The sequence below is a fragment of the Parambassis ranga genome, chromosome 16, assembly GCF_900634625.1.
Source record: "Parambassis ranga chromosome 16, fParRan2.1, whole genome shotgun sequence".
Taxonomy (NCBI): domain Eukaryota; kingdom Metazoa; phylum Chordata; class Actinopteri; family Ambassidae; genus Parambassis; species Parambassis ranga.
This window is the reverse complement of record NC_041036.1, coordinates 9,882,295-9,894,173: the sequence shown is the minus strand read 5'-3', so window position 1 is coordinate 9,894,173 and position 11,879 is coordinate 9,882,295. Positions and strand designations below refer to the sequence as shown.

At 39.4% G+C, this 11,879-nt stretch overlaps 2 protein-coding genes across 2 annotated transcripts; one reads left to right on the top strand and one right to left on the bottom strand.

Annotated features, from left to right (window-relative positions):
• Positions 1–1,213: 1,213 nt before the first annotated feature.
• plekha8 (pleckstrin homology domain containing, family A (phosphoinositide binding specific) member 8) lies at positions 1,214–8,603 on the bottom strand. The gene is made up of 13 exons (XM_028426194.1): positions 8,392–8,603; positions 7,856–7,972; positions 7,622–7,777; positions 7,407–7,528; positions 7,082–7,240; positions 6,923–6,963; positions 6,628–6,746; positions 5,123–5,426; positions 4,268–4,353; positions 3,258–3,316; positions 2,793–2,994; positions 2,655–2,716; positions 1,214–2,563 (listed from the first exon to the last, which is right to left on the bottom strand). The coding sequence occupies exons 1-13, from the start codon at positions 8,429–8,431 to the stop codon at positions 2,366–2,368; spliced, it is 1,665 nt and encodes a 554-aa protein (XP_028281995.1). The 5' UTR covers positions 8,432–8,603; the 3' UTR covers positions 1,214–2,365.
• Positions 8,604–8,796: 193 nt separating this feature from the next.
• fkbp14 (FKBP prolyl isomerase 14) lies at positions 8,797–10,202 on the top strand. The gene is made up of 4 exons (XM_028426085.1): positions 8,797–9,128; positions 9,311–9,462; positions 9,541–9,668; positions 9,755–10,202. Exons 1-4 carry the CDS (start codon positions 8,932–8,934, stop codon positions 9,911–9,913), a joined length of 636 nt encoding a protein of 211 aa, XP_028281886.1. The 5' UTR covers positions 8,797–8,931; the 3' UTR covers positions 9,914–10,202.
• The last annotated feature ends 1,677 nt before the right edge of the window (positions 10,203–11,879 follow it).

Sequence of the window (11,879 nt, the reverse complement as noted above, 5' to 3'; positions counted from 1 at the left end):
GTAGACAGTGATGGAGCTGATATTGATGTTCTCTCAGAGTAGAAACTGCAGAAAAAAGGAGAGATCTATCAGATGCTGTCAGCAGCTCCTTCCAAAGTGCTGTGTTTGACTAAATAGTAAACAGACCACACACTGTGAAGAACTCTAGCTGTTTCTCAGACATGGCAATAGGTTTTCAGCCTTTCATTTTTGTCTCTTGATGAAGCCCCTCAGAGCTGAGTCTGTGCCTGGAGATGAGGCACAATGATACAGGATAGAGGCGGGGCAGCCTGCCAGCCACCCAGAATGCAATCGAGATGTTTGAGGCTGGATGAGACTGTGTAACTGTATTAGCATGCTGTATTCCTTTGCTAAATCACATCAGCACAATTTGCCTGCCGAGATGCCCAAGTAAAAGCTTACCTTGGTTTATTTATCCCATCATGTGCATTCCCCTGACCAGGCCAATCAGATTTGGCCCACAGATGTCCCAGTACAGCACTAAATGTCACTGGAGACTTGTAAGCCAAGCTGATTCTACTGACTGTGATAACAGAAGAGTCCCAAAGCCTCGGAGGCTTCTTACATTTTAGGAATCCTGATCCATTTTTGAACTGTTGTCCGCTCTGGGTGGTGTAGAATTACAGCTGTGGCACAAGGGGCAATGCACAGGGGGACAGGAAGTAGGCAGGTGTCCAACACTTGGTCCATGCCAACTGAAAATCCCTGACCTATAGGGAGGAACTAGTGGAATGCAGGGTGCAGGGCTTACTGCTGCACATGCAAAGTGATACTCATTGACCACAGGAAGCTATGCAAAGGTTGTTAGTTAAACTCAAATACCTACATTGCTTATTCATCTAAAAGACAGAAACAAAGGAAGAAAGAAAGAAAATGGACAGAAAACACAAGATAATTTAATTACATTTATTATGTAAAAAACAAATAGCATCTTATATACATCCATAGAAAAAAAAACATTTAAAATAGCATGTTTTCAGGATTGTAACTGGCTGTCAGCCTATTGCACATCAGTGATGTAAACCTACTTATAATGACTTGTACAAGAATTTTAAACTGTGTGCACTCCTGAAAAGCTAAAAAGAGAAGAACAGAATTAATTTAAAATACTATGCGGTTAGTTAAAAGCCCTCTGAGGATGTTCCTGTTTTATTCCAATGGCTCAGTAACTATATGGCTAAAAACTGGACTATAAGTCTAGCCACTTTTTTTAAATAAGCGACATCATAAAATATTCAGTACATCGGATCAAAGCACTCAACCCTCGGTGGAACAGATCATTGATGACATGAAGTCATGGAGTGAAAAACAAAAAAAAAGCTGATTTGATCAGAAAGTAACAAAAGTAATGCATGTTAACAATCTATCACCTTTAGTATTACTCATCCACTTGGTTAAAAATCCTGTATTCATTTCCCACTGGCGCCTATCGTGTGTTATAAAACATGCAATTAATAAACATGCTCTAAGGATACAGATGTCAATACAACAAGGTCAGACTGAAATGATCCACATGTTAATGTGATCTTCATAACTTAAGATGTAATAAATACACATTTTGAAAATGCATACTATGTTTTGTGCAGAAGATGTCCACATACAGGGTAATTGTCAGTACTTCATTCCTGTGTTGTGTTACTGTTGGCAGCAGACGCTCAAGCCATTCACAATTCATTCTTGGTCCCGTAGAAACACGCGCGAGCTACAGCTCAAAGACGAGATGACGTTAAACATAACAACGCATTGTCAAACTGCAGGATTCAGATTAAAGGGGAAATAATATAAATTAATAATTATCACTATTTCCACTAAACTCTAATGGCCAGTGCAAAAAAAAAAACAATACATTAAAAGTTTACTAAGATTTGTTCGCATTCTGATCAGCTCAAAGTGAATCAAAAAATGTCTTCCAGAGAAGTTACTAGGAAATTAAACCTTGCGGTTATGTACCATTAAATATTTAGAGTACATAAAAAGCCACAACACCACAAAGAACGAAATGCCACCATGAATAATGATGGTTAGAGTCTGCATAACAGGGTTTGAAACTCCTACATTGTCAATGGTCTTTTAAACAAGACCTCGAATTTACATTTCTTCACTATACTGTCTTCAAATGTTACTGCTTGCTTTGCCCCTTGTGGACTGCTGAATCCAAGCGTTAACACGCTCTTCAAAACTCTACTGTTGTAGAGTTAAAACCACTGAAAACACCTCACACTGACACGAGATGTGCTCACAATGTTTTCAACACAAGATGCGCTTGCCGCACTCAGTGGCTTGCTCTCAGCAGTTTAGCCACTACTCTACTCCTTCGGACAGGCTCTGTCCTTCCTTAAACTCAAGACCGTCCCTTGTTCAAGTTTCACACCACCTCATCGGACTCCAGGTTGTATTCTTCATACAGTACATCCAGGATGGCAAGCTGCTTCTCCATGGCAGGCAGGTACACTCCCAGGTCCCTGTGCATGCCACTTGTGAAGCCGCTCTTCAACTCATCACCTTCTTTCGACACCAGGGCTGCAGTAAAACTTTGATAAGATGGGGCAGCTCTCAGTGCCAACTAAGGGATAAAAAGTCAGGCAACTGTCAAACTTCCAGAACAAATATCAGAATCAGAAGGAGTGAGTACTGATGTGGGAGAAAATACCTACAGCAAAAACACCTCGCACAACCCATCCATGGTACTGACGAAGAGTCTTTCCATAGGCATTATCTGGGTGAAAGAGTAACCATGCATCACATCCTCCTGTGTGTACTAAATCTGAAGTGAATGCTGCCATTAGACTTACTTAGCGCTCCCTGGATGTCCTGCTGTCCGGCGTTGACCTCTGACAGAAATTCCTTAAGAAATTTCAAACCTCGTCGGAGCCACAGCAGAGCCTCGGTTGCTGAGTTGCGTACCCGGGCAACATTGGTCTCTGCCTCGTGGAGCACAATGGACTGTAGAGTCGGGAAGCTCTCAGGGTTTGACATCAGCTTCTGGTGAATTTTCTACAACAATGAGAAACAGAAGGATGTAGTAACGCCAACCTTATCAACTAATGTTGATGAATGAAATATGGAATATATTTAAGAAACTTTACAGTATGTATTCTTATAAACAGAATACCGGTAATAGCTTGAATAAAAGATAAACCATGAGGGGCAAGCAAATGCATCTCTTTTGACCTATGCTATAGTAGAATGTTTACAGCATTTAGAACAATTCTAAAACACTAACTTCATATTCACTGGCTGAGAACATGTGAACTTACCTTGATATTTCCAACAAAATCCATTTTAACTGGTGCAAACACTGTAGACCCGAGTTTGTCTGAGAAAAGAGAATCAATCATTTCTGTGTTGATTCTGAAATACAAGTTTTCAGTCTTGCCCTATTCTGATTTTATATGAAGTAATAATAAAAGAGGACTCTGTATGCACTATATAGAGATCCATGCATAGATGCACGCAAATATTTTAAAGGATCAGTATGTAGGATTTAGTGACTTCTAGCGGGGATGTAAAAATAATAAAAACTATATCTAGATCCATTCTGTCTGTTTGGGGCTTCATAGATTAAACTATAACGGATCATGTCTTGATGATGACACATTCTGCTATGGGTCATTCTGTGCCAACAAAAACAAAGCATCTCATAGTCATAGGTGATTTTTTTTCCCCTAATGAATGCCCATAAATTCTACACACTGGACCTTTAGGGCTATAGGGCATTTTTACAAAATGTTGTTCTTTACAATTAGCACATAAAATCTGCACAAAACCATAATATGTATGTAAATAAATGTTACTGTGCATGCTTAAGTGTGCTAGACCTATAATCTCTTCCTACACATTGAGTCCAATCAGATAAAGGGCGATGGGCACACAACTCAGGTCTTCATTGCTCTATATTTCTCTGTGAGGTGATGACTTTTTGTTTAATACACTTTATATAGTAGTAGTACAGTAGCAACAAAAAAGAATCAAGGATATAAAAGGGATTATCTGTATGATTAACCTTGTCACATGAGAGGTTAAGATAACAGAAACATTAAAGACAGTGACGTACATACAAGAGCAGATGGAAATAATGAAGGCATGAAAGAAACAAAAACTAAGGCAGAAAATTGCCACCTTATTATTTATAGGCAGTGTGACAGGGCATGCACAGATGAGAAATAGTAGAAGAAAGTTTCATTATCAGAGATGCAACAGGGCGTCATGAGAAATTGGAATAAGATGGCAGATTGAGATGAGGAGAGACTGAAAGTAACCAGCCTACCTAATACAGGCACTATTGCATAGCATGAATCCAAAAACTCTTGTGTAGGGATACCATTGTCGTCATCCAGTCTTATATCACTAAATCTAAAAAAAAAGTAGAACAGATTCAAACAGGAGAATATATTAGAGGAGAGAACATTGCTATTTTTATTTGACAAAGTCAAACAGAAAATGAAGAAGGATACAAATGTCAAAACCAAGCCAGAGAAATGATTCACACAAAATGTCATGCAACCCTCGACTCGACAATGCCTTAGACTATTCTGCTAGTTTGTCAACATCTTATTTTGTTTACTCTAAAACTGTCCCATCACATTTAAAGACCAACTCCAAAATGCACAAAATGTAAGTTCTCATCCTGTAGTTAAATACTGGTTGTATGGGACAATAATTTCCTCTATCATATCTGAACATTACAGGAATGACCATTCACACAATAGTCAATTGTTCAATAACACTCAATGCTTCAAAGAAAGTATAATATGTTTGAAATACAGAGAGAAGTGTTAAAAAAAAAAACTTTACAAACCCAAATATCAGATGAGGGCCTCTCTGTATCATGTGATCAAGAGAGAACACACTAATATAAAACACTTGATCATGACATCTTGAAATGGATCAAGTTAAAAATTTAAACTTATTATTATTTACTCTGTGCCACACAGATATAAACTTGATTAATTTTAACAATCTATGTCACTGTGCAGTGTCTTAATGACAAAAATACAACACATAGCTTCAACTTGTTTGACCTATTACTGAAATATCACAGACCAGACCATCATTACAGTAAGAACAGACAGTAACTAATGTGCTCTAAGAGATGTGAGCTTCCAGATTAGCATTGTCATACCTGTGGCTCATTGTGCTGAAGAAAGTTTCCACCTGCTCCGTGTCCTCTGACTCTGTAGAATCTCTGGGCATCTTGTCTTCCTCTCCAGTCCCTTCTTCATCTGAAACAGTTTCCTGCTGGTGCTGAAGCTGAACAGAACTCACTTCACTGTTGTTATTGTCATGGTCTTGACTTTGGTCCACTTTGTGCTTGGCTTCGTGCTCCTCATCCTCCTCTGCTGGTTGATGAGACTGTTCAGCCTCAACAGCATTCTGAGTAGTGTGTGAAGTATGATCTGCTTGCTCCTCGCTGGCTGCTTTAATATCTGCATGATACAGCAGGCAAACAATAGACAAAGAAAAAGAACATAGATTACAGTTAGTTAGCATAGAATTAGCATAGAAGTTATTTATCATGGTCAAAAGTCCAGAATAGATTTAGCATTTTGTGACCTGCGCAACTATTATAGACTCATTATTATCATAGACTCATTCACCACTGGCACATTAAGGTCTGTGATGACACAGGCACATATTGATACTCCAATATAGCTAAAGAAAATTGCACTGCAAATTACAGACAGAATGATAAACCATTATCACACTATCACTGCCCTATGCATAAAACTAGCCCAACTCCCTCAATAAGCAACAGTAGCACCATTTTGTTTAGAGCTTAAGCACCGCTGCACAGATATGTGGAAAGGTTTGAGATTGAAACCCAGTATAAGTACTAGGTGTGGTAAGGTGTGTTGCTGTTTGCGAAATCTGCACCTCATAAGGTGAGGACAAGAGGTACTGCCAAATTGGCAGCATGATAGATCTCTAAAAGGTGCGATTGATCTATAGAGGTGCTTTAATTCTTAAATTGCATTTTTTTAAATGTTAGCTGGCACTATTGTATCAAGGTATTGTTTAAACTGGCAAATCCTATTTGTTCCTCAGATCAGATCTTTAGAACAACATGTTTGCACTGTTAATCAGCGATCTGATTTATATGTCCAGACATCACAGACATATCTAGGCCCAGTAACTAGGTTACTGTATAACTAGGTTAGATTCCCTTCACTTTGCCTGTATAGAAACCTCCCCTAAAGTGCAAGTACAATTTATTTAGATTTCTGTCCATGGACCACAAGTTTTTTCATTTTCTTATGAACCGTGTTATTTTAAATTTGGTTAACCAGTTTATAAATTCCCATGAAAGACCTACAACACATTTAAGTATTCAGATGTTAAAAACACAAACAACATGGCATGTCAGGAAAACACTAGAACCACCAGATCTCTAAACAATAAAATTAGAAAAGACTTCAAATTATCGGTTACCAGCAGTGGCTTCCTTTGTGAAACCTCTTCAGCATTGCTATTGGAAATGCAATAGTATAACTGGACATTCATCACTTCTGCTCACTGAAAGGCAATAATCTATCCACTTCAGTTCAGATGATGCCCAAACAACAACCAGGCTCTTTATGTACTCTAAGGTCTTTACAGAATGATGAGTGGCTGGAGAACCTGACTTACCTGACGAGGAAGGATGCTGTTCTGGTCGATCTAGTTCATCTGGTCCCTCTGCTCCAGAGTCAAGGCTCTGGTCCTCATGTGCAATTGATTCTCCTGAGGTTTCAGCTAAATCCCTCCACCTGGAATACATTCCAGGAAGGTGTGTTAGTTCTATACTTGGGATTGAAATTCTTCAAGCCACATTTAACATTAAGAATCAAGTGACAGTAACATACAACGGTATCGTTTAATGCCTCCCTTTGTTCAGTGCTTGTGACAGTTCATTACAGAATAACAACAGAAATAAATAACCTACTTTTCTCCGATGTGTTGATTTAAATGATTGACAGGTTTAATCTGTCGAAAGAAACCAAAGTGATTACTGTACACATACTTTCATATGCAGTGATTGTAAACTGGTTATACTCTATTGCTATTGCACTAATTACCCAAACTATAGTGGAGGTTAACCTACCTTCTGGGGTTTGGTGGCTGCTACTGGCGGAGTTCCTGGTGGACTCTGTGTTGCCATATCGGTAATGAATGTACGGTTTGCAATCTGCATGCATTCCTCTAGAGTCTTAAGGAAAGTAGTGCATGTAGACTTCACCATGTTTCCAGTGTCTATGCCCGTCTGAAAAGTGCACACAAACACATACATCAGCTGTAATAACTTGTGCTGCTTAGCACACAGCAATATGATGTTTCACTAATTGCAAATGGGACACTCCACTCTAGACTGCAGTTTCACACCAACAGCATCTGATCTTATTTCATCAACTCATCCAACCCAAACGTACCTCTACCGTTTCTCCCAGCTCATCATTCTCCTTGATCTTGTTTACTTGCTGGAGAAGAAGGTCACAGTACAACCTGAGTTCTGACATCTTCGTTTTTAGTGCCTCTGTGTTTTCTTGAAGCTCTGCAATCATAATGCACACAAAATGAAAATGCTCTATTAAGCACAGACTAGTTGTTTGAGCGCAAAGTTGTACTACGTAAGATTTCCAAATACCCTTTTCTCTCTTGGTTCGGTTGTCTGTAAGGCAAGCTTTGGCTGTCCCCAGTGCCACCAGCCATTTCTGTCTCTCTGCTGCATTGATGGCTCTGAGGTAAAAGTACTGTTCTCCTGGTATGGTCAGGTCAACTCGCGTGGAGTCAGAGGAATGAACTAAAAACACAGCGAATGCTTGTCAGTACTAAAACCTAAAAGAGACTTGTAACATTAAACAGGGCTTAAGTCACCGACCTTGGATTTCACAAACTGAAATTTTAATGCTGCCCTTGCAGCCTTTCCAGGCATCTTCTTGAGAATCGTAGTACGACAAAGTTCCTCCATCGAGCACAAACCAACGAGGCTGCCAGCCTGAAAATGAATGGAAAATTCAGCTTAATAATATTTAATGTTTGCTATTGGACATTGCTTTAATAATCTGAACACAATGTACAGTTATGAAGCTTAAAACCGTACTTATTTGCATAGTGTTAGCATCTACTAATCAGTTTAGTCAGATTATACTGAGAGGCATAAGGTGGAAAGTTACTGGGATAGCTAGCGCTACCGATTAATAATTTAGAAATATGGTTAATATCTAACGCGTAAAGGCCGACCTAGCGAAGTCAAAACTGGGTGTTAAATTGACATATCTCAGACAGTTTAAAGCTTAGAGTAGCTAACATTAGCTTACCCGTGTTGACGTTTTCACAAACTCGCTGTCATGCTAGCTAGCTGGCTTAAAACGACTACTATAACCCAAACCATTACTAACTGCGCCATTAACTCACCGCTTATGTAATTGGTCCATTTATACAGCATTCCCTCCATTGTTTAGTTATGTGTTTGTCCCGTTCATTACTTGGTTTTCACAACAAGGTGGGATGTACAGCTGATAGCAGCGACTCCATCGGGGCCCGAAGTGTGATTTGCGGAGTAACGTCCGAGACTTTCTATTTCAACTACGCAAATAAAAGTGCGTAAACTTTTCCGTGAATGCGGGTCTAACTGATTAGGCTAGAAACTATGGACGGTCCTCCCACTTACATCAGAGGGATTTAAGTAAGTTGTTCTTACGTTGTACTGATTGGCGCTGAAAAGCACCAATAAAAAGAGAGTAGAACGATAAATGGGCGGGGCTTTATATGTATTTATCCAATTGTAACGAGAGGAGGGCAAACAGCTGAACAGTGGGTGCATTCGTTTTAGAAGTTGGGTTGCCACGTATGGCATTCCTGACATGTATTTATTTTAGGCTCCGTATTGTATGGACATTTTGACATTAGTTATTTTTTAGTATGAGTATGAGTTAGTGTCTATTGTCAGTCAAAATGTTATTTTTGTATTTTTGTTCGTTATTTGCCTCTTTGTTTGTGTTTATCAGTGCGAGAAAACTTCCTGAACCCGAGGTGAAAATAGAGGTAATACACAAACCCTTCATGTGTTCCCGTAAGACAAAATATGGAGACATGCTTCTTGTTCATTACGAGGGATTCCTGGAGAGTAATGGCACCATGTTTTTTTCCAGGTAATACACACTGCATGCCAGACTCCTTCTGTATAAGAACTATTAACTAACCATGTTTGCCATTCAGGCCTAACATCTGCTGCTTACTCTAAAGGTACCAACCACCTAACCACTGCATTTGCACGCATTTATGATAGGCTATCTGTGATGGTGTGTGATGTGTTGTTTTTTTTTCTTGGCAGTCACAAACATGGAGATAGAAATCCTGTGTGGTTCACACTTGGGCTCCGAGAGGTACTGAAAGGTTGGGATAAGGGTCTGCAGAACATGTGCACAGGAGAGCGCAGGAAGCTGACCGTCCCTCCATCACTGGCATATGGCAAGGAAGGAAAAGGTAGGATGAGATCTCATAGGTGTAGAAATTGCATTCAATTTTTGAAAGCACATTTTTAGATGGTGTGTTTCTTTACAGGCAAGATTCCTCCAAGCAGTACCCTTATTTTTGACATTGAGCTCATGGAGATCCGAAATGGTCCCAGGTCACATGACTCTTTCAGGGAAATGGATCTAAATGATGACTGGAAGCTCTCCAAACAGGAGGTGTGAATTTTTTTATTTCTTCTTTAACTACCTTCTTCTGCACTGTACTGTAAGTGAATGTGATTTTTTTTCTGTTCACTGTGAAGGTAAGAGTGTACTTAAAGCAGGAGTTTCAGAAACATGGCTACTCACCTAACGACACGCATCATGAAGTGATGGTCGAAGACATCTTCAACAATGAGGATGAGGATAAAGACGGTTTTATATCCGCCAGGGAATTCATCTACCAGCATGATGAACTTTAAAGAACTGGTTTTCTAGAAGTAGAGAGGTGTGATTTTTGTAGCTGGGCCGTGATGGTCTTCCAGCAGCTTGTTTTTTTCGCTCCATTTAAACAGTATTTTTATATTTTGTTTAAACTTGACACATCAGTCCCTCTGTTTTTGTTATTTTACAGTGCATACTGTAATATATTTATATTTCCATTACACACGCACTGATGTTGTGGAAGAATTGGTAAAGTTACAATACTGGATTTCGGGGTTTGTTATGTGAAATAGATGTTTTTGAAATAAACAATTTTGTTTGAACTGATGTGAATTATAGCTTTGCAAATTATGGCCAGTGTATTTCCTGTACATGGCTTGATCCGTCACTAGAGGGCGCTCTTGTCCTTGAGGTTGATGATGAAAACTAACAGCAACAAACAGTGTTTTCTATCAGTTTTAAGTTGACATTTGGGTCACCAAGTTATTAAAATGAGTCCTATGTTGCATGGCTTTCTATCAGGAGGAAGTTGTGATACTCCACAGGGTTTGTCACTCATTTTGAGTTTTTTTTACAGCCTGATTTATTGAATCTGAACACTTTTCCTTCTTGGATTGATATCTAATGACCCATAAAGGAGGGGAAAACCTTCATCTAATGACTCCTGTTGCATTCAAAGGTCTGTCAAAATCCACACAAAGCATCATCCATAATCCATAATAGTCCATAATATTTGTTTGAGGAGGATTGTTGAAGTCTAAATCTAGAAACTAGATTTCAGGATCATGCCTCCTGTTTAGATGTTAGAGGGGGCAATCAGTTGGTAAAAGTAAGTCATATATGTTAAACATAACATGTCGAGAAGAAGAGTGGCCCAAAGATAAGTCAGCAGGCCTGTTATTGTTGGATGGAATCAGCCAACAAAAGCCACAGTGTTCCAAAGAGCCTACTGAAACTCAGATTACTGTCAGAGCTGTCCCCATTCTCCCCTTTTCTCAAACCCCACAAGTTAAAGCACTGTAAGATTTTGACAGTATCTTTGCAGCAAAGTTAAACTGACCCCAGAAGTGATGATGCAAGTGAAAAGGAAAAAGATGCAATTTCACTCTTCACCATCACATCCTTCACGATTTCAATAGAGCAGCAGAGATGCCTGAAATTTGCACCGCAGATCCTGCAGGTATTGTGTAGATTTCAGTTTGGACAGTTTGTTTATTTATTAACTAACTTTTTAATCTTCAAAAAATTAAAGAAGCATGAAAACCTATGTGCCATTGATGGAGACACTGCAGAGTCATGGCTGAAAGCACTTGCCTGATGCTGGCAGCTGCTGCAGAGCTTCCTACATGTTCTGGGAACAGAGAATCAAACAACAGCCTACACAGGATTGTTGCAGGTTTTATCAGGTGTCATCATGTTTTACATCTTCTTTTTATGGTGCATGACATAAGAAGGAGGGGAGTTCACTCAGAAACAGCCGCTATTCTCTTGAAGGGACAAGGCAGTGGTTGAACCCAGATTCAGGAAATGACTCCTTTGGTATTAACATCATATTGAGCATAACTGGAGTTTCAAATAACATTACTTACTCCAGTCATTGGTCAGAAAAACAACTCCCACATGAGAAATATTCAAAAGGAGACATGCTATCTCTGAAATTCACACTAATAATTATACACTGTTGTGCAATCTTTTCCAGCTAAAATGATATTCTGTCAGAAGCTTGCACGGAGCACTGAAAGTCTCAGGAACCACAGATTTTAGATAAATAGGAGCACTGGTGGCAATTCAGGAAGTGAACACTGTGGTGCAAATATGTCCGTTCTCACACAGACCTCCACTGTTTTTCCCCTCACTATACTGCGTCTCATGTGGTGTCGGGCAAAATTCCTCCCTGCTGACCACACCTACAGGTAAATCTATCAGTGGGAGTATAACACAGCCAAGAGGAAGGTTAAATATTAGATACGTCTACTTTAGATGGTCCCAGGCTTTTAATCTGCC